The sequence below is a fragment of the Trachypithecus francoisi genome, unplaced genomic scaffold, assembly GCF_009764315.1.
Source record: "Trachypithecus francoisi isolate TF-2019V2 unplaced genomic scaffold, Tfra_2.0 Contig01461, whole genome shotgun sequence".
Taxonomy (NCBI): Eukaryota; Metazoa; Chordata; class Mammalia; order Primates; family Cercopithecidae; genus Trachypithecus; species Trachypithecus francoisi.
Window position 1 is genome coordinate 11,219,882 of NW_022681433.1, and position 19,118 is coordinate 11,238,999.

Below are 19,118 nucleotides of genomic sequence, written 5' to 3' on the forward strand. Positions count from 1 at the left end.
GCATTTAAAAATGGAATATACATACATATATATGTGTGTGTGTGTATGTGTGTATATATATATATGGAATGGTGCCTTTTGTAACTGTGATATCTAGCATCTTCTCTCCCTGATGAGTTATGCTTCTCCCCTAGAGCCCTTTGTCCTGTTTTTAAAAAATTAAGTGCTTCCAAAATAAATCTTTCAAAATAAGTAAAATTCTGAAATGTATATAGTTGTGCACCCATTTCTGACTTTTAAAGTGATACTGATGGGCCTGACCTCTATGGAGATTTCCTTCTCTATTTTTAATTAATTTCTTGAGAATATGAAGGTTTGTTTGTTTTTTTTTTGAGACGGAGTCTCGCTCTGTCACCCAGGCTGGAGTGCAGTGGCCGGATCTCAGCTCACTGCAAGCTCCGCCTCCCGGGTTCATGCCATTCTCCTGCCTCAGCCTCCCAAGTAGCTGGGACTACAGGGGCCCGCCACTGCGCCTGGCTAGTTTTTTTCTTTGTATTTTTTTAGTAGAGACGGGGTTTCACCATGTTAGCCAGGATGGTCTCGATCTCCTGACCTCGTGATCCGCCCGTCTCGGCCTCCCAAAGTGCTGGGATTACAGGCTTGAGCCACCACGCCCGGCCAAGAGAATATAAATGTTTAATGATAATTAATGCCTTCTGCATTCTGTTGGAAAATGTGAAGGAGAAATATATATTTTGTGTTATTTCAATTTTTAGTTGTTTTAATAGGTAACTGCTTGATTTTTTTTTTTTTTTTTTTTGAGACGGAGTCTCGCTCTGTCTCCCTGACTGGAGTGCAGTGGCACAATCTTAGCTCACTGCAACCTCCGCCTCCTGGGTTCACGCCATTCTCCTGCCTCAGCCTCCTGAGTAGCTGGGACTACAGGCACCCGCCACTACGCCCGGCTAATTTTTTTTTTTGTATTTTTAGTAGAGATGGGGTTTCACCGTGTTAGCCAGGATGGTCTCGATCTCCTGACCTCGTGATCCGCCCGTCTCAGCCTCCCAAAGTACTGGGATTACAGGCGTGAGCCACTGCGCCTGGCTAACTGTTTGATTTTTAACCACTTATTTTATCAATAACCTTTACGGAATAATTCAACTACCCACCAAAATCTTTCAAATGACCCAAGTGACAATATGTAACAGCATATCTAAAGCCTGATGACTTAGTCTTCTGAGCATAAATATAGAATCAGTACCAAATTAATGTGATCCTAGGACACAAGCACAATAATGAAAATGCAAAGTAGCATAAAAGTAATTCCTTTTTGGAACAGTAACTGTAGTCAGAATAGAAATGCAACTAGCAGAATCAATCCTCTGTAATCTAAAGATCATAATCAAACAGCAATTTTGCTCTGTAACACTACCTTTTAATGTGCTTTTACAAGTTTGTTAAGAATGAATACAAAATTGTTTATATGAAAAATAAAACGCATAATATGTTGTCTTCCAAAATAACCTGCTTTTGTGGGCAGTCATAAGGTTATTAAGAAAATATTTTTTTCTTAATAACCTTATGACTTTTGTCATCCATAGAGCTTTTGCATGAGCTGTTGAGGACCCTGGAGAAGAGGAAGCAGTTGCACAGGGCTTTCCTATCAGCCAAGGAAAGAAATGTTTTCAGATGATATCCTCAATAGCTGTACAGTGTTAGAGCCTAGAGATCTCTTCTAATTGTTCAGTTGTAATAACACAGTGAGTAGTTTAAACAGTTCTACTAGTTTGCTCACCAGATGTCTTTAACAGCTGGGATTATTTTTATATCTGTCGGAAAATGGATGACCTTGCCTGGCCTGAAGTGTAAGGGCGAACTCTGCCAGACTTTCAAGATGATAAAACAAGCCTAGATTAGAAACTCAATGCTGCAGGATCTCCTCTTACTACTGCAGTCTTTGCTGTCTGGCCTTTTATGGGAAGCATATAAATCCCCAAAATAACATAATTAAGAAAATTTATTAACAGATATTAAAATTATTATTTCTTTACTTGTTATTTTCTTTCTTTCTTTTTTTCATACTAGCATGAACCACAAAAGGGATAAGAAATAAAGACTGAGCAACACAGAATGTTCAATGTTCAAGTTCTTACCCTATGTAGGGCCTGGGAAAGTGGTGGACCAGCTTCAAATATCAACTCCAGTGACTGTTCCATTAGTGTTGTGTGGGCCTCCACCCTCTTCTCCTAAATGCTTATGTGATTCCCTAACATTTCTCTTCTCTTCTTCCCTTTTTTGTTTGGAAATGAAGCAATGAATTATTTTCCACTAAGGAATGTGCCTTGAATTCTAGCACGAAAAATATTTCTAGCCCTATCTGGGGGTCTTAAGATGTTTGAATAGGAAAAAGTAAAGAAAAATCTTAGAAAAAGTTTGAAATATTGATTAAAACATAAATAAAATGTTTACATTTAAACATGTACCTTTTTATGATTTTGAATATATTGTTTTTGTCCTGAACCTATCTCATGATGCCTATTGAGTACAAATATGATTTTCCTTTAAAGCTCTTTTTTCTTTTGTGAGGAAACAACTATATGCATTTCTTTTTGTTTGTTTTTGAAAGAGTTTCACTGTCACCCAGGCTGGAATGCAGTGTCCCAATCCTGGCTCACTGCAATCTCCGCCTCCCGGGTTCAAGCAATTCTCCTGCCTCAGCCTCCTGAGTAGCTGGGATTACAGGTGTGCACCACTATGCCCGGCTAAGTTTTGTATTATTAGTAAAGATGGGGTTTCACCATGTTGGCCAGGCTGGTCTTGAACTCTTGACCTCAAGCGGTCTGCCTGTCTTGGCCTCCCAAAGTGCTGAGCCACCGTGCCTGGCCTAATGCATTTCTTATATCTTCTACGTTATTAATTGAAAATGGCTATAATATATGTAAGGAGTATGGAAAAATGAGGTTGAAAGTTTATTGATAATCTGGCAATTTGTGAGGTAAGAACTAGAACTGTGGATAATATTTTTAATGTTACCAATCTTGGTCAATATAAATTCCGCTATTATTTTGGTTGAAAAGTCTAAAGCAACATCATCTCATGCTATTTAAATTGAGTAATTGGCGAGCTGCAGGATAATATGCACTGTATAATCCCACTTTTATGGGAAAAAAAGAGGTATGTATACACATACATTTATATTGACACAAGGAAAGGAATGGAGGAATCACACTGAGCCAAGAAATGGCTGCAGATTTCACGTGGGGCTCTAAGGAGGCTTTTATTTTAACTTTAGATTCTACTAAATACATATTTAAAATAATTCTGCATTTTTGCCTTTGCTTTAATCATGAGTACATGTTAGTATCACAATAAAAATGCACACCACAATGTGAACCTCTCTATATAGGTAACAATCTTCAGATTAGTTCTTATATTTGCAGTTGAATATGATGGATGATGGAATAAATTTACCTAATTATATTTTTGGAAATGATGCCACCGCTATCAAATGTAATTTAATTCATAGACCAACAACAAAGTCCAAACTTTAATATAGAATTATAACCTAATCCTAGGTTCTGCCATAGTTAAACAAAAACAGCAAATGCAAGTTCTAATTGTAAATCTAGATCTTCAGATTTTGGATAAGAATACTTGATTTGAATACATTCGAAGCTACGAATGCTTTCTTAAAATGCTTTCTGTGATGCAGTCTGTGATCAGTCGCACAGAAACTATGAAGTAGGAACCATCATGAGATGTATATAGATGGAATGTCTGTAAATTTGGGATGTCACTATGTCACATGCGTTGTGATGGTGCCTGGGAACAAAATGCCATTTCTGAAAAACATGGACCAGTGAGTCATGGGCCTCAGTTTCTAACTTACTGACCCAGCGATGTTTGAGATATAAATAAAATAGATTAATCACAGATATGACCTTATTTTTATAGTTAATCAGATACTGTGAAAGTTTTTTTAGAACTTTACTGCTTTTAGTTTACTTTTTAGAACTCTAAGAAGATGAAAACAAAATACAGAATAAATGAGAATGCTCTCGACTTGTGTCTTCTGGTTAATCTTTCAATGATAACTTAGTCTTTACTGTACTCACGTGATCATGTCTTCTGGTTCTTTGTTTAACATCTGTACGTTAGTCAGCATCATACACCTTCCTACTTCTTTATCAAGGTGCCTTAAAATGTTGTCTACAGCTTTTCGTACTTGAGAGTAATATAAGGACATGCCTGAAAAATATGCATTATAATTATACCTTCAACTGAATCTGTCAAAGGATATCCTGATTTATTCATCCTCTATAACATTTTTTACTGAAGACCTTAGGAGTCAGTGACTTCCTTGAGCAAAAGGGCTGTCTGATTCAACCTCATCTGCAGAGCTTTTAGCATAGTGCCTTGCACTTAGTAGGTGTTCACCAGATAATCATGTAAATTCAATTTATAGGAATTCTAATACTCAATTGGAAATATTTTCCAGAAGAGTTAAAATAATAAGAAAATACAAAATTCAAATTAAAGCAATTTGAATTTTAAAGTTTCTAGTTAGCATAAGAAAATTCACCATCATTAGTGATTATGTGAATAAAGAATAATTCTCATTTGGGGTTAGGACTTTAATAACTCCATATGACCCTCTGAAATATATATGTTAATTTTTTAGTAAAATAAAATAACTTCACATTATAAATTCAAAAATGAAGAAAAACATATTTTAGCTATATTATTTTTATTGTTCTCATTAACTACACTGTCGATGTCCCACACTGGAAGATGAATGTGTATACGAATTATACAAATGAAAAGTAAATACCTTTGTATTTGAAATTTGTACCTTAGTGAAATAATTATTCATGATTATTTCTCATGCATTACATCTTTTTTTTTGAGATGGAGTTTCACTCTTGTTGTCCAGGCTGGAGTGGAATGGTGCGATCTTGGCTCATCGCAACCTCTGCCTCTCAGGTTCAAGCAATTCTCCTGCCTCAGCCTCCCAAGTTGCTGGGATTACAGGCATGCACCACCACGCCCCACTAATTTTGTATTTTTAGTAGAGACAGGGTTTCTCCATGTTGGTCAGGTTGGTCTCGAACTCCCAACCTCAGGTGGAGTTTCAGCCTCCCAAAGTGCTGGGATTACAGGCTTGAGCCACCGTGCCCAGCCTATTACACCTTTTAAAAGTCATTTAAACATTGCATAACTAAAGAGAAATATTTCAAAGCAAAAAGTTTCCTTGTGTTTCCCTCAGGTCTGTAGAATCCAGTAACTATCTTAATAAAGTTTGTAGTAGGTGTCTACATTTAGGTACTTGGTAACAAATGAACAAATGCAAAAAAATCACCTCTTTAGATAAGATAGTTAAATCAGAAAATCATCTCATGTAGTCTAAATCCACAATATAACCTGATGTGTGTTGTGAGATTTGGCATGTTTAAAACACATGTTAAACTAATTTAACTAAAGAAAAAAAGAAGGAGATGAATGAATGAATTGATAACAGGATTATCTAGTAAAACACACAGATGTCTTGGAAGCTTACTGAAAAATGTAGTAATGAATATTAGAGGCTTAAAAAGACCATAGATAAAAGTCTAACATTTAAATGGCAAAGTATTTACCAGGAAGTTCTGAAAAGTTTAAAGAGCAGTAGGCCGGGCGTGGTGGCTCAAGCCTGTAATCCCAGCACTTTGGGAGGCCGAGACGGGCGGATCACGAGGTCAGGAGATCGAGACCATCCTGGCTAATACGGTGAAACCCCGTCTCTACTAAAAATACAAAAACTAGCCAGGCGAGGTGGCGGGCGCCTGTAGTCCCAGCTACTCGGGAGGCTGAGGCAGGAGAATGGCGGAAACCCGGGAGGCGGAGCTTGCAGTCAGCTGAGATCTGGCCACTGCACTCCAGTCTGGGCGACAGAGCGAGACTCCGCCTCAAAAAAAAAAAAAAAAAAAAAAAAGAGCAGTAAAACAAAACACAGCATGAATCAATCAAAACAATTAATGTTGGAATGTCTTATCACCTACTTCTATAAAGATTTTTAAAAAGTGCATCTCACTAAAGTTAAATATCTACTGGTCATTTTAAGGGCTTAATAAGGCTTAGTTCTAATGCACTCTGAAACTCACCTATCATTTTGGCTTCCTCTTCAGTTAGCGTTTTACTCAAATATGTTTTCTTTACTCTCAATGTGTTTCCTGAAGGAAGAACGGCTCCTGTAACTGGCATGGGAGGTTCCCCGTCTTTCTGCTGCAAGCTATCAGCTATGACCAAGAATGCCCGTAAACCAATGTTCATTCTCTGTAAGAGACAATAATTTCATGACAAAAGGAAAGGCCCAATTATTGTAGTGGAATACATCCATAAGTCTTTCAGAGAGTTAAGATTGAATTGCATGTAGATTACTATAAGAAAATAATTTAAAAGGCACAAGAGTGTAGGGCAATCTTATGAAAATAAAATTAAGTTTCTGTCACTGTTTTTTGTTGCTGCATCATAAGAAAACAACAGGGGGGATTTCACCAAATGTGGAGGGCATGTTTGAGATGGTCATGTACTATATTCTGTTGAGGGGAATGCTGGGTGTATCTCTAAAAGATATGCCTCATCCTCCGGAGCAGGTGTAACTAAGGAAAACTGAGGTAAATAAGGGCTTATATGTCTCCTGGAAGAAGGGAGGCACCACTTGTGTTAGCCCACAAAGACGGAACGGAAACACCCAAAGTTCCAAATGGGAACCATAAAATGAACATTGCCTGCTCTCAACTGCAGGTCCTGACTTCTGATTTACAAAAGCCAGCAAGTTTGAGAATAAATTTTAAAACTTCAATGTCACAGAACCTGTTACTGATGAAAACACATGGGAGTGTAAGAAGAAATGTGATTGTGGGCCAGACTGATCTTCCTTAGGCTCAGGTATGGCACAACTTTGGACCTGAAAGATAGCTTAGTTAGATAGGTGCTCTCCCCTAGTGCTCATCTTCAAAGGTCAGAAGGTACCTAAACATCTGTACTCCATTAAACAGCCATGTGTGAAACATTTACACCAATATTTTTAAACCTCATGAAGTAGTAAGTTCCCCAAGTATACTACTACCTACGGAAGAAAACAATGACGATTCCTAGGACTGATGAAAAGAACTACTTACAATTTATTGAGTCCCTAAAATATATCCAGAACTGCTCATTAACTTTCATCCTTAACACAGCCATATAAGGAAGGTATTCCTATTTCTCAGGGTAAGGTATTCTCATTTTTTCAGGTGAGGAAACTAAGGTATAGTGGGAAGCTTTGCATCTAAATCTGGTTTGCCTGAATCACCTATTTAGTAGAACACGATTACATTTTATAACATAAAATAACACAGACTTCTATTCATTTTAAAATAATTTATTCAAGCTTTAAGGAACTGTCATCATTCAACCAGGATTTGGTAAACATTTCTCTGGCCCATTTATAAGCAATTCAATGTGTACTTTATGATTTTTTGGCCTTAAATGATATGCTTTCTCCATTTTCTAGAATGAAAGAGTATTACTTTAAAAAATAATCTGTGTATCAAAGCCCATTAGTTCCCTCTTTTGACAGTTCTTTTATGAGGTGTTTCTAGGCTTGTGTGTGTCTCTCAAGACACAGTAATGTTGTAGATAAGAAAATAAAACGGTCAATTCAGCAGATGCAGTACTAATATAATAACTGTGGGATGACACATGTTGTCAAGCCTCAATTATCTGCCAGTGGATTATCCAGTTTAGCAATCATCCTTGTCAGTTCTCTAAGTTTTCCTTTTCCCTGGACAACACTAAAGGCAGAAATAAGACGGGATAGTTTGGGACACACAAGTTAACTTCAAAAAATCATTTCTTTTTTTTTTTAATTTCATATAGTTCTGCATCACACCTCCCCCTTTTATTTGTCTGGCCTTGGAAAATTACTTAACTTTTCCAAGTCCAGGTATCAGCTTCCTTTCTGTAAAATGAGGATAGTAATACCTATCAATCATATAGGGCCATTATGAGAATTTAAAAAAATGCGTGAAAAGCTGCCACTGGCAAATATCTATTGTAAGCCAGAATCCCCACTCTATTTTTTTAAAAATCAAGTTTATTGAGATATAAATTACATGTACTAAAAGTCGCTCCTTTTAGTTGTACAGTTCCTTGAGTTTAGAGAAACATACATAGTCAGGTAACCACCAAAAGAATCAAGATCCAAAATATTTCCACCATGCCCAGAAAGTCCCTTGTGCCTTTCTGCAGTTAGTCTTAGCTCCTAACCCAAGCACATGACAAATTTTGTCTAATTTCCACTGACAGTTTTACCTTTTTCATTTACTTTGATGTAAATAGAGTCAAACAGTCCACAGCCTTTGTATCTTGCTTTTGTCACTGAGCACGGTGCTTTTGAGATGTTATTGCAAGTATCAGCAGTTGGTTCATTTTTACTGCTAAACAGTATCCACTGTATTGATGATTCACAATTTGTTCAGCCATTCACTGGAGTTTGGACATGTGTCGCTTTTTTATTTTCAGTGGTGATGAATGAGGCTGCTATAAATATTTGCACAAACCTTTGAGAACATGTGTTTGGTTTTCTCTAGGAAAAATACCTTGGGATGGAATTGCTGAGTCATATGGTTAAGTATACGTTTAATCTTGAAATTGTCATACTTTTCTAAAGTGGTTGTACCTTTCTGTAATCCCACTAGAATAGTATGAGGTTCTAGTTGCTCTTTTTCTTCCCCAGTACATCTCGTTTTGGTTTTAAATTGAATTTCCTTAATGACTAATGATGTTGAATGTCTTTTCATGAGATTATTAGCCATTTGTAGCTCTTCTTTGGTGAAGATGCTGTTCCTTTTGCCCATTTTAAAAACTGAGTTATTTTCTTATTATTGAAATGTGGGAATTCTCTGTATGTTCAGATGGAAGTCATTTGTCAGATGAGTTTCGTAAATATTTTCCCACAGTCTGTGGCTCTCCACTTTGTTAACTGTTTTTTGAAGTACAGACATTTTTAATTTTGATGATGTTCAATTTATCAACTTTTTTCTTGTATAGTTTACGATTTTTATGTCCTAGAAATTTTTGCGCACCTGAAGGTCATGAAAATTTTCTTCTGGGAGATGTATAGTATCAGATTTTACATTTAGGTTTGTGAACCATTTTGAGTTAATTTTTGTTTACGGTGCATATTATAGGCTGAGGTTCAATATTTTGCAGGTGGATATCCAATTGTTTACCATCATTTATTGGAAAGATTATCTTCTATCCACTGAATTAACTTAGAATCATTGTTGAAAATCAATTGACCCTATATGTGTTGGTCTATTTCTAGATTCTCTATTCTGTTCAACTGGTTTTTATATTCATCCTTCTGCCAATACTACACTGCCTTGATCACTATACAACTTTATAGTAAGTACTGAAATCAGGCCACGCTAGTCTTCTAATTTTATTCTTCTTTTACTAAATTATGTTGGTTATTCTAGTTCCTTTGATTTTCCATATACATTTTAGTATCAGCTTATTGATTTCTACAGAAAAGGTACAGAGATTTTAACTGGGTTTATTATTATCGAGATTTCAGTTTAATCTACATAGATCAATTTGGGGAAAACTGACCTCTTATTGTTAACACTGAGTGATTCAATCTACAGTTATTTCTCTTCATTGTTTGGGTCTTCTTTGATTTCTCTCAGTATTTTGTAATTTTCAGTATTAAAATATCGCACATATTTTGTCAGCTTTAGTGCTAAGTATTTTGTGTTTCATTGTTACTGTAAATTGTTCAATTTCTAATTCTTCACAACTAGAATATATTGATTTTATTTCTCTTGTATCCTACAAACTTCCTAAAATCTTTTATTAGTCCTAGTTGGTTTTCCTTAGGTTCTTTGTACATAAATAATCATGTTCTCTGTGAATAAAGACAATTTTATTTTTTCCTTTCCAATCTATATGCTTTTATTTCTTCTTGCCACTAGCGTTGCATAAGACCTCTGGCTTCACACTATTGTAGGTCAAGGAAAAACACAGAAATTGATGACCAAGAAACTCTTCTCACAGACCAGCAAGTCTTCACGACGATGAGGATGGATAGAGAAGGTCATTTAGGTGTGCACCAAAACAAGGCAATTACCTAGAAATTACCGAAGAGCTGAGGGGTGGCGCAGCATAAAGTTTACAGTAAGATAATTCTTTAGATCTCCAGGCCTTGTTCCACAAGCTACTTCGAAAATATTATTTCAGACCCAATCTGAACTGGTTTCCTGAGAACCAATGCCCTACAGCATGTTTCATTGAGTGTATGACATCTGCTTTGCAGACTATGCTGTTCTCCTGTCTGCTTTTGAGTGGGGTTATGGGTATGCCTTTGGGCTTATAATTACCAACTACTGATAAATGAATTATTCCATAAATCTACAAGATCATGAGAAATGGAAGAAGATAACCAAATATTTACTCCCATTGGTATTTTTTCTTAAATCACGGTTCCAACTGCTCTACACAGAGAGGTTAACTAATTAAGCACTGACTGAATGAGGAGTTTGAGAAAAGAACCAAGAATACATTTTATAGACAGTGATAATGATGGTAGTAGCTTTTAACATGTCCTTTTTAGACAAGTAATCCAGTAATTCTGAGAACTGATTGCTAAAGACAGTAGAGCTATGACTGCTAAGAAAAGAAGAATGTCTTGACAACCTTCCCAGCAAGAGAAGGCTCTTCACTGTATAGCTCTGGGCCTCCTTCCAGCCAAAAGGCTCTGGTTTGGCACTGGCCCTACCCCCTCCCATTGGCCCAGAGACCCTGGCTGCAGTCATTCCAGAAGCCTGTGAGGTCACTGGACACCAGATAGAAACTCCCATTTTTGGACTTTTGTGCTATTCCCAGATATGTGGCAACCTGAGTATCAAGAAGAGAATATGGGGTGTGGTGGGGAGCATGGGACTAACAGGGACCTGGGTCCCTCTGCTACCAACAAGCTGTCTGTCACCAGCCTCTGGGCCCCCTTCCCCACTGACAGAATGAAGGAGCCAGATGATAATACAGAGATGATAGGAACTCTCTATGTATTTGATTTTTATGGTGTGCAGTCTCCTCTCTCCCTTTCTTCCTTCCCCTTTTTTTCCTTAAGAGTTCGTAATGTACTCTTCCTAATATCACAATTCCTCTGCGAGTTGAGGTAGAAAAGCATTTTGTCATTTTTACCGGTGAAAAAGCTGGAGTTCATAGAGGTAAATGTCACACAGGAAAAGCAGGAGAGCCTGTGACAAGTGGCAAGTGGCAAATTTGGCTCTGCTGACTTCTGGTCCAGTGTTCTTTCTACACCTCATAGAAAAAGAGGCAGTTTGCCAGGCCTACTTTTGTTGGCTGACAGTGTTTTTGAAGTTTAAAATTATATGTGCTTTTCATGTGCACAGCCTCCACTGCTCCACGATGTGTATGACACCCACTGTATACTCATCTCCACAATCTGCCTGCCCTGGAGTTGGGATGCGGTCACAGAAACAGATGTGCATACATTATTTATTTAATTTTGTTGTTTCACTGTTTTTATAATTGCACATATTTGTTCTTCTCTGTTTCATCACTTCCCAATGCTAAATTTGTTAAACAGTTATAAGTAAAAGCACTGACTTTTCTCAAATAAAACAACCTGACTTTTAGTGATGAATCTTTTTGGGCAAGAATTACTCTGTTATACAAGAACAGAATATGGTAGTACATCAACCTTTCATCTACCCATTTCATTCTAAATCTATTCATCCAAAATTTTACTTCTGAAATTCCACCATCATCTGAATTTGCACATTGACAGAAACAAATAGAAGACTCTGTGAGAAGACATCCCTCACCCCATTCTCCAAAGCCACAAAGCAAAGGTATGGCTCCGTGAAGATATGCTCTGTTAGAAGTACATAAAAGGATCATTCATACCTCTGGGTTGAGACTGAATGCTTTTGCTGGTTTTCCCACACAAAGAAAATCAAAAATGATTTCTTTCATTGCAAAATCTAAACGTTCCTATAGTAAAAACAAGAACACAAAATGAAAGTGTTAAAATATAAACTCAACATAAAATGGCTATTTTCATCAATAAGCACCAAGCAAACAGGTGGTGGTTAAAAGTGGGGGAGGCACTGCTCAGTTTTGTGGCTTGCAAGGAACCTGGAGGAAGACCATGCCCATCTAAGCCGAGGGTATGGCTGCTTCTGTTTTGTGTGGTGTGCAAGGAGGCCTTCATTATACAAAATATGTAATTGGCCCCTAAACCACACTATGACTAATGACAAAAGACCCCCCACAAATCAAATAACCAAACGCTTGGGGTATCTGGGCTTATAAAGAGTGTGAACTCTTCCTACTTGTACTGTACCTCTTTGAAAATGTATTTTTAAAGAGATCGCTGCAAAATGATCATTTTCTTTTATTCTCCAACATTACAAATCCTTTGGCTCATATTATAACAAACAATTCTGCATGTGAGACATGTAATCAACACATAAGATATATTAAGGTTACTTAATATATTGGGGTATGTGTGTATATATAGTATAACAGGTATAATATACCAGGTATACATATAATAGTTAATATGCATAATTAATATATTCAAAAATATATCAGGAATATACATATCAGGTATATATAATTAATATATATATAATTTATATATTTAAAAATACATCAGGTATCTGTGTGTATATATATGTGTGTGTGTATATATACATATTTATTTATATATATATAAATAAAACAGGTTCATTTTATACAACATATTCCGGAATAAACAAAGCACATTCTCAGTCACATGATAACCACATGCAGAAAAATTACATTAATTCTTTCACCTGCAGAGCAAGTAATGTCCTTTCCCTAAGTACAAATATTACAGAGCTACCTCACTGCACCAAACACAAAGAGAGACATTACTGTCAAATCATCTGTGAAGCAGGAATTGAATCTTACACTTTATGTCAATATCAATTGTACTTTCACAGTACTTTCATGCCTATTATTTCCTTTTAAGCACACGATATTCTGAGGCAAGCATTTTCATTCCCATTTCACAGATAAAGAAACAGAAAGAAGATGTTCTCTGACTTGTTTAAGCTTATAGAGCTGGCTCATGGCAGAGGCTGGACTGGAATAATAGTCTTTTCCTGTTCCTATGCACAAGGAGGTCAAAGTTGGGGTAAACCCATTTACTCACAAAGTGTTTTGAAAAGTAAAACTCCTGGGCTCAAATAGTAAATTACATATTAAAAACTATGTTTAATATTACTGAACCTGTTTTTAAGTCATTAATATACATAAAGCACTTAGAATAGTTCTTGGCAAAAGAGTGCTTGATAAATGCTAATATTCCTATTAAAATCTTTTTCATAGGTTGAAAGAACATTATTTATTCCTCAGATTTTGCTAAATTGTTCTCTTTTGGTTTTCTCTGAACATCAGATCCTTTGCTTCCTCTTTACTTGCAGAATCCAGAGCAGAGAAGCAGGAAAAAAACAGAGGTGAAGAGTCAAGATAATCTTACTAATTCATAGACTTTGTGACTCAGATGAGCCACTTAAACTCTGTCTCTGTTTCTTCATTTATCAGATGCTGAAAACACTTGATGTACTCAACTCAAAACTTGTTTTGAAGCAAAAGAATAGGCTGTGTGTGAAAACACTTTAAACTTTTCTCAGAAGTCTAAACACGTAAGATATTAATTTAGACTTTCCATCTTTTAGTACTCCATAAGAAGGAGGCTGGCTGCTTAAAAACCATTAGAAGATTCCCACCACCAGAATCTTCTCCATTACCTGGGCAATGAACTGGATGATTTTCACAAAGATGTTCAGAGGCATGTCCCTTGGCACCACACCACGGGACCCTTTGGGGAAAAGTGTGGTGATGATGGTTATAAGTCGGCTGAAAGATAAGGGGGAAAAGAGAAAACAAGCAAGATTGGCTGAGCTCCAGTTCTGTAAGGGAAAATGGCAGATGTTTCATCTTATCTAAGTATCAGAGAGAATTCAGAAAAAGAAAACAAACCACCTCACCCCTTTCCATTAGCATAATTACTCTATGAAAAGTTTTTCTGGAAAACTAAGAGCAGATGGAAAATGATAGCTGTTTTTTTGTTGTTGTTGTTAAAGTGGCAAATGCAACTCTGGAAGTGGAACCTGTTGATCCTGGTAGAGGCTGGAGCTTTTGTAATGGGTGTTGAGCCAATGACTATGGAAAGCCTGAAAATGTTCCTTAGGACTTAAATATTTTAGAAACTGTCAGCTTTGAATAGCTTCTAGTTGAGTTAGCATAGGTAGTAATAAAAGAAACACCCTCTGTAGTGGCTGAGTGATGTGGTTACCATTGACACAAGCCAAATCCTTACCTCTGAGTAGCTGTGTTGCTTTCACATTTAATTCGAATCATGTAAACCCAAAGTAATCGGTAGAGAGATTCCAGTGCAACTCGAGCCATCTTGGGGTCTTTGTTCTATAATAGAAACCAAGATGTAAGACTGCAGATGTAAATAGTGAGGTCTGAGGTTCCAGAGATGGCTCTTCTCTGAAGGCCTGGAAAAGGCAAGCTCCAGGTGGATGGCTGGGTACTCTCACAAGGCACATTGCATCATCTGGGACTTACAGGGTATTGGCCTCTCAATGCTCATAGGATAAATCATCCATGAGGAGGCATATAAATAGTGGGACAGAGTAATTCTGGGGGAAGCCATGTCACTTTCTCATTTGCCAAGGTGAGCACTCAAGAGATTGTCTTCTCCCTCTAGCCCTAGGGAACCCAAATTCTTTAGCACCAATAGGAGAATCAGTCTGTTCTTTGTATTGTTGATTATGTTCATTTAAACCCTTATTGTTTTCATTCTCCAACGCCTCCGCCCCATCCCCATCCCATCTGATTACCCTCCAATATTTCTTGAGACTAATGTGTACTAGGTACCGTGCTAGAACCTGAGATGTAGAGACAAAAGATAATCCTTTCCCTTAAGATGTTCACAGTCTTTGGGGGATGGGAATCAACTCTACAACAGTCTGAAAAACTGGTAGGGACAGAAGCTAGAGGATAGGAAGAAGGGTAACATATGGCAAACTCAAGGAATGGGGTCAGGAAAGGATTCCAGGAGCATATAAAAACTCAGATGACTCATGCCTGTAATCCCAGCACTTTGGGAGGCTGAGGCAGGTGGATCACAAGGTCAGGAGTTCGAGACCAGCCTGGCCAAGATGGTGAAACCTGGTCTCTATTAAAAATATAAAAATTAGCTGGGCATGGTGGCGGGTGCCTGTAATCCCAGCTACTTGGGAGGCTGAGGCACAGAACTGCTTGAACCCGGGAAGCAGAGTTTGCAGTGAGCAGAGATCGCGCCATTGCACTCCAGCCTGGGCAACAGAGCGAGACTCTGTCTCAAAACAACAACAACAACAACAACAACTCAGATGAACCTTAAATCCATTTTTGTCATACTCATTCATAATGCACACACATTTGAGTTACTACGCTGAGCCTGCCATGGTTTGTGGCCCTAGATACTGTGAAAGGTTTAAAAAAAAAAAAAATGTTGGGAGGGGGAGGTTTATAGGCAGAGGCAAGACCACATGGAACCTGAGAGAAATGGCGGAGCAACGGGCTCCTGTTTTGGAGCCTGGGAATCTTTTGTATGCTGGTGAAGGGCCCCTGCAAGGCCAGGTGAAGGAGCAGTAGCTGGTGAGGCTTGAGAGGAAAGCAGGGGCCACATGAGGCACCTTTCATGAGGAGAACAAGCTCATGATGGTGACAGGCAGCCAATGAGATCAGAGAGACCACAGAGGAAGTCCAATGTCTGCAGCATGGGGAATGGAGCAGAGGCAGGGAGACCAGTTGTGGGCACCCAGGCATTAAAAAATCGGTCAGAGAGGAGAGTGTGGGTTTCATCATCTCGTGGACACTTCATTCCTCCATTCCTTCCTTCTGACTCTCACTCCATTCTTTCAAACAATTTTATAGATTTTATCCACCAAATTTCTCTTGAATTGGATCTCTTATCCATTCTCACTTCCTTTGCTATAGCTCAGGCTCCCAGCACTGTCACCTGGACTGCTGCAGTACCCTCCTAACAGTCTCCCTAAGTCAATCCCTGCCCCACTGTCTATCTTATACCAATTATAATCCTTTCTATACAGAAATCACAGAATCAGTGGTTTCCCTGGTGCCTGTGGGATCAAGTTAACATTTGTTGGCCTGGCATACCAGACTAGTCAATAGCTGGCTCTAACCTATCTCTTCTGCCTCCCATCCTGTTACTCTCCCGCAAGCTATGTAAACCCTAGCTAGGCCATGTTCATTCTATTTCCATGATAGAAATGCCCTTCCACACCCATTCCTGAATCTTTCTTTTCTCCCAAGTGAACCCTGTTCATTCTTTATAGTGGGCTTGGATGTCCTCTCCTTTGTGAAGCCTTCTCTGTTCCTCCCTGATGTCTTAAATCCCAGCCCATTAAAACTAATTATTTCCTCCTGAGTGTCCCTGACTCTCATACATACCTCTAGCATAGCCCTTCAACTCCTTACCTATGTGGCGGGGGGAGGGGGATCTTGTTTAAACATCAGCTCCCACATAAATGATAGATTCTCTGAAAAAAGGGGGCATTATTTACCCCTAAGATCTATTAAAATTTCTGCTTTTCTGCATGGTGTCAGTGAATGTTTGCTAACCAGTCTTTCAGTATCTTAACTTTCTGATAGGTCTTTTGCCTTTATGTTACTTGTCTATCTCCATTTATTTAGTCATATGATTCTCTTTTCTTAGTGTAGATAATTTAGGTACAGATTTTTATAGAATTCATAATTGTTTAGAAATGGTCTGGGATAAAGCTTATCTTTAAACTGTTAGTGAATAAAGATGATCCACATAAATAAATTCTATAGGAAAGGCTATAGTGAGAAATTTTTAGATTTAGGAAAGATAGACTTCATAGTCTTTGTAGTCTAACAACTTTTTAGGGTGGTCATTATTCTAAAAGTCTAAATTTCCATATACATTTAGCTCTGTTCTACATTTCTTTTTGTTCCACTGTCTTGTGTATTGAAGTATTAATACCACATCATTTTAATTATTCAGGTTTTATAATGTGTTAATATCTAGTATGGCCTACTTTATATAGTCCATTGCTTTTTTTTTTTTTAATTTTTAGCGGTTGCCAAGATTTTCTTGCATGTTTATTCTTCTAGATGAACTTTATAGCTATTTGTTTAGCTTCATGGAGAAAAAAAAAAAACCCTGGCTTTTTAGAAGCACACATTTATGTGGAAGGTTTTTTTTTGCCTGTTAAAATAACAGGTAAGATTTGTCAAATGCTTTACTTACTTAAAGGGGACTTGAAACCAGTTAACTCGCATTTACAATATTCGATCATTTAAAAATTTCAAAAATTCTGACTACTCGTCTTCCAATGGGTCCAAATCAGCAAATGCCTGTGGTATACTTACATGGTGGTTAAAAGCAGACTCCACACACAGACTGCCTGGGTTTGAATCCATTCTTGCCTTATAATTTATTAGCTGTGTGACCTAGCGAAAGCATTTTAATCTCTCTGGGTCTGATTTTCCCTGTCTGTGAAGTGCAGATGCTAATCCTACCTCCATCACAGGAGTGTAGGAGAGTTAAATGAGTTAATGGACATAGGGTACTTAACGCTGTATCTGCCTGCAGTATTAGTATGTAGAAGACACCAGCAATCCAGCAGCAAACAAAGGAAATGTAGCCCCTGCCTTTAGGGAGCTTCTCTTCTAGTAGAAACATCTTTTCCTTTGCGAATTTCCTTTTTTAAAATACATGTAAAAGTTTATATTTGCATAGCGTATCATTTGAAATTCTTTCATATACATTATCTCTCATTGTGAATCATGATGAGGAAAGCAAGTATCATCTCAATTTCACTGTAGACCATAACCGAAATCTCTAGTTTAACTGATTGACATTAGTGTCTTCTGTTTCAACTTCAACTTCTTTAAAATATTTGTCCTGTCCCTCCTGTCTACCATTTTTCTTGCATCTTATTGTGACTAATAGTCTTTCACTCTTAAGAACATTTTTGAGATTATTTTCCCTTCCATAGGCACCGAAAAGCAAAGTGGCAAACTTAGGTTTTAGTCTGTCTGTGGATTATGTACTGTTAATTGGTTTTTAGCATTTCAAGATGATATCAGATCATTGCAACCGTCTCCTAAATGGATTTTTTGGCCCCTCTTCCGTTCTTGCACAAATGATATTCTTAAAAATACAAACATGTTTTTTTACTTTCCTGCATTAAAAGTCCTGCATTGAAAGACTTAAGTGGCTTCTAGTCACCTACTGGACAATGTCCAAATTTCATAATATGGCACATGAGGGGCCTTTTGTGACTTGGCTCCCTTGTACCACTTCCTGCCTCTGCCTTGTGGTAGGTGAACCTTGCACTGCAACATCCCTTTTGCAATTCCCTGCATGCCTGGAATGCCTTCCTACCCTTGTCTACTTAGAGAACTTAAATTCAATTAGGTGACACCTCCTCTTATTTTATTCCCCTGCCCCTCTACTCCTGTCCCAATCCTCTGGAGAGGCTACCAAGTGCCCCTGCTCTCTGTTTTCTAGGAAACAGACATCCTTTACTTGAATGTTTCTTAGCAGACAGTGAGCTCCAGGCATTCTGATTTGTTCATTTTTGTGTCCTCAGTGACTACCATACAGCAGGTTATATATTAAAAACAAAACCAGAAAGTATTCAAAAACAAAAGCAATCTGAGTAGTAGCTGAACAACTTGCATAAACTAGATTAATTTGTACAGGACCTGCATGAAAGACAAACTTTGCCATGTAGGTGAAGCTAATTTTCATATTATAATGACAGTAATAAATACCTTGCACTTGTATGGAATTTTGGTATTTCAGATGTGCTTTCATGTAACAAGATATCAACTGAAGGATTTTATAACTGAGAGAAGGCCCAATAATTTGCTCAAAGTAAATGACAGTAAACCAGGTTAGTAAACGACAGCTGGGATAGGAATTGACTTATGCTCTAATAAGTATTGTTTTCTCACAAATTGAAATGTATGTGTTAAATGGTGCTTGCTATAGCACGTATTTTATTTTAATCAATGCTGCACTTACATGAACTCATTTTAATTTTCAC

The 19,118-nt window shown here is 37.6% G+C and overlaps 1 protein-coding gene across 6 annotated transcripts in view; it reads right to left on the minus strand.

Annotated features, from left to right (window-relative positions):
- The window catches only part of FRY (FRY microtubule binding protein), a 270,718-nt gene that overhangs the window by 139,853 nt on the left and 111,747 nt on the right, over nt 1-19,118 (minus strand). For all 6 annotated transcript variants that reach the window (XR_004443018.1, XR_004443019.1, XR_004443020.1 and 3 more), the window contains exons 12-16: nt 14,342-14,445; nt 13,770-13,878; nt 11,896-11,982; nt 6,081-6,252; nt 4,056-4,188 (exon numbers count right to left, since the gene is read on the minus strand). Coding sequence is in view for 3 of the 6 variants with exons in the window: in XM_033235758.1 (XP_033091649.1) it covers nt 4,056-4,188; nt 6,081-6,252; nt 11,896-11,982; nt 13,770-13,878; nt 14,342-14,445 (605 nt within the window). In the remaining 3 variants the exon portion in view is untranslated. The remainder of the gene's footprint in view (nt 1-4,055; nt 4,189-6,080; nt 6,253-11,895; nt 11,983-13,769; nt 13,879-14,341; nt 14,446-19,118) is intronic.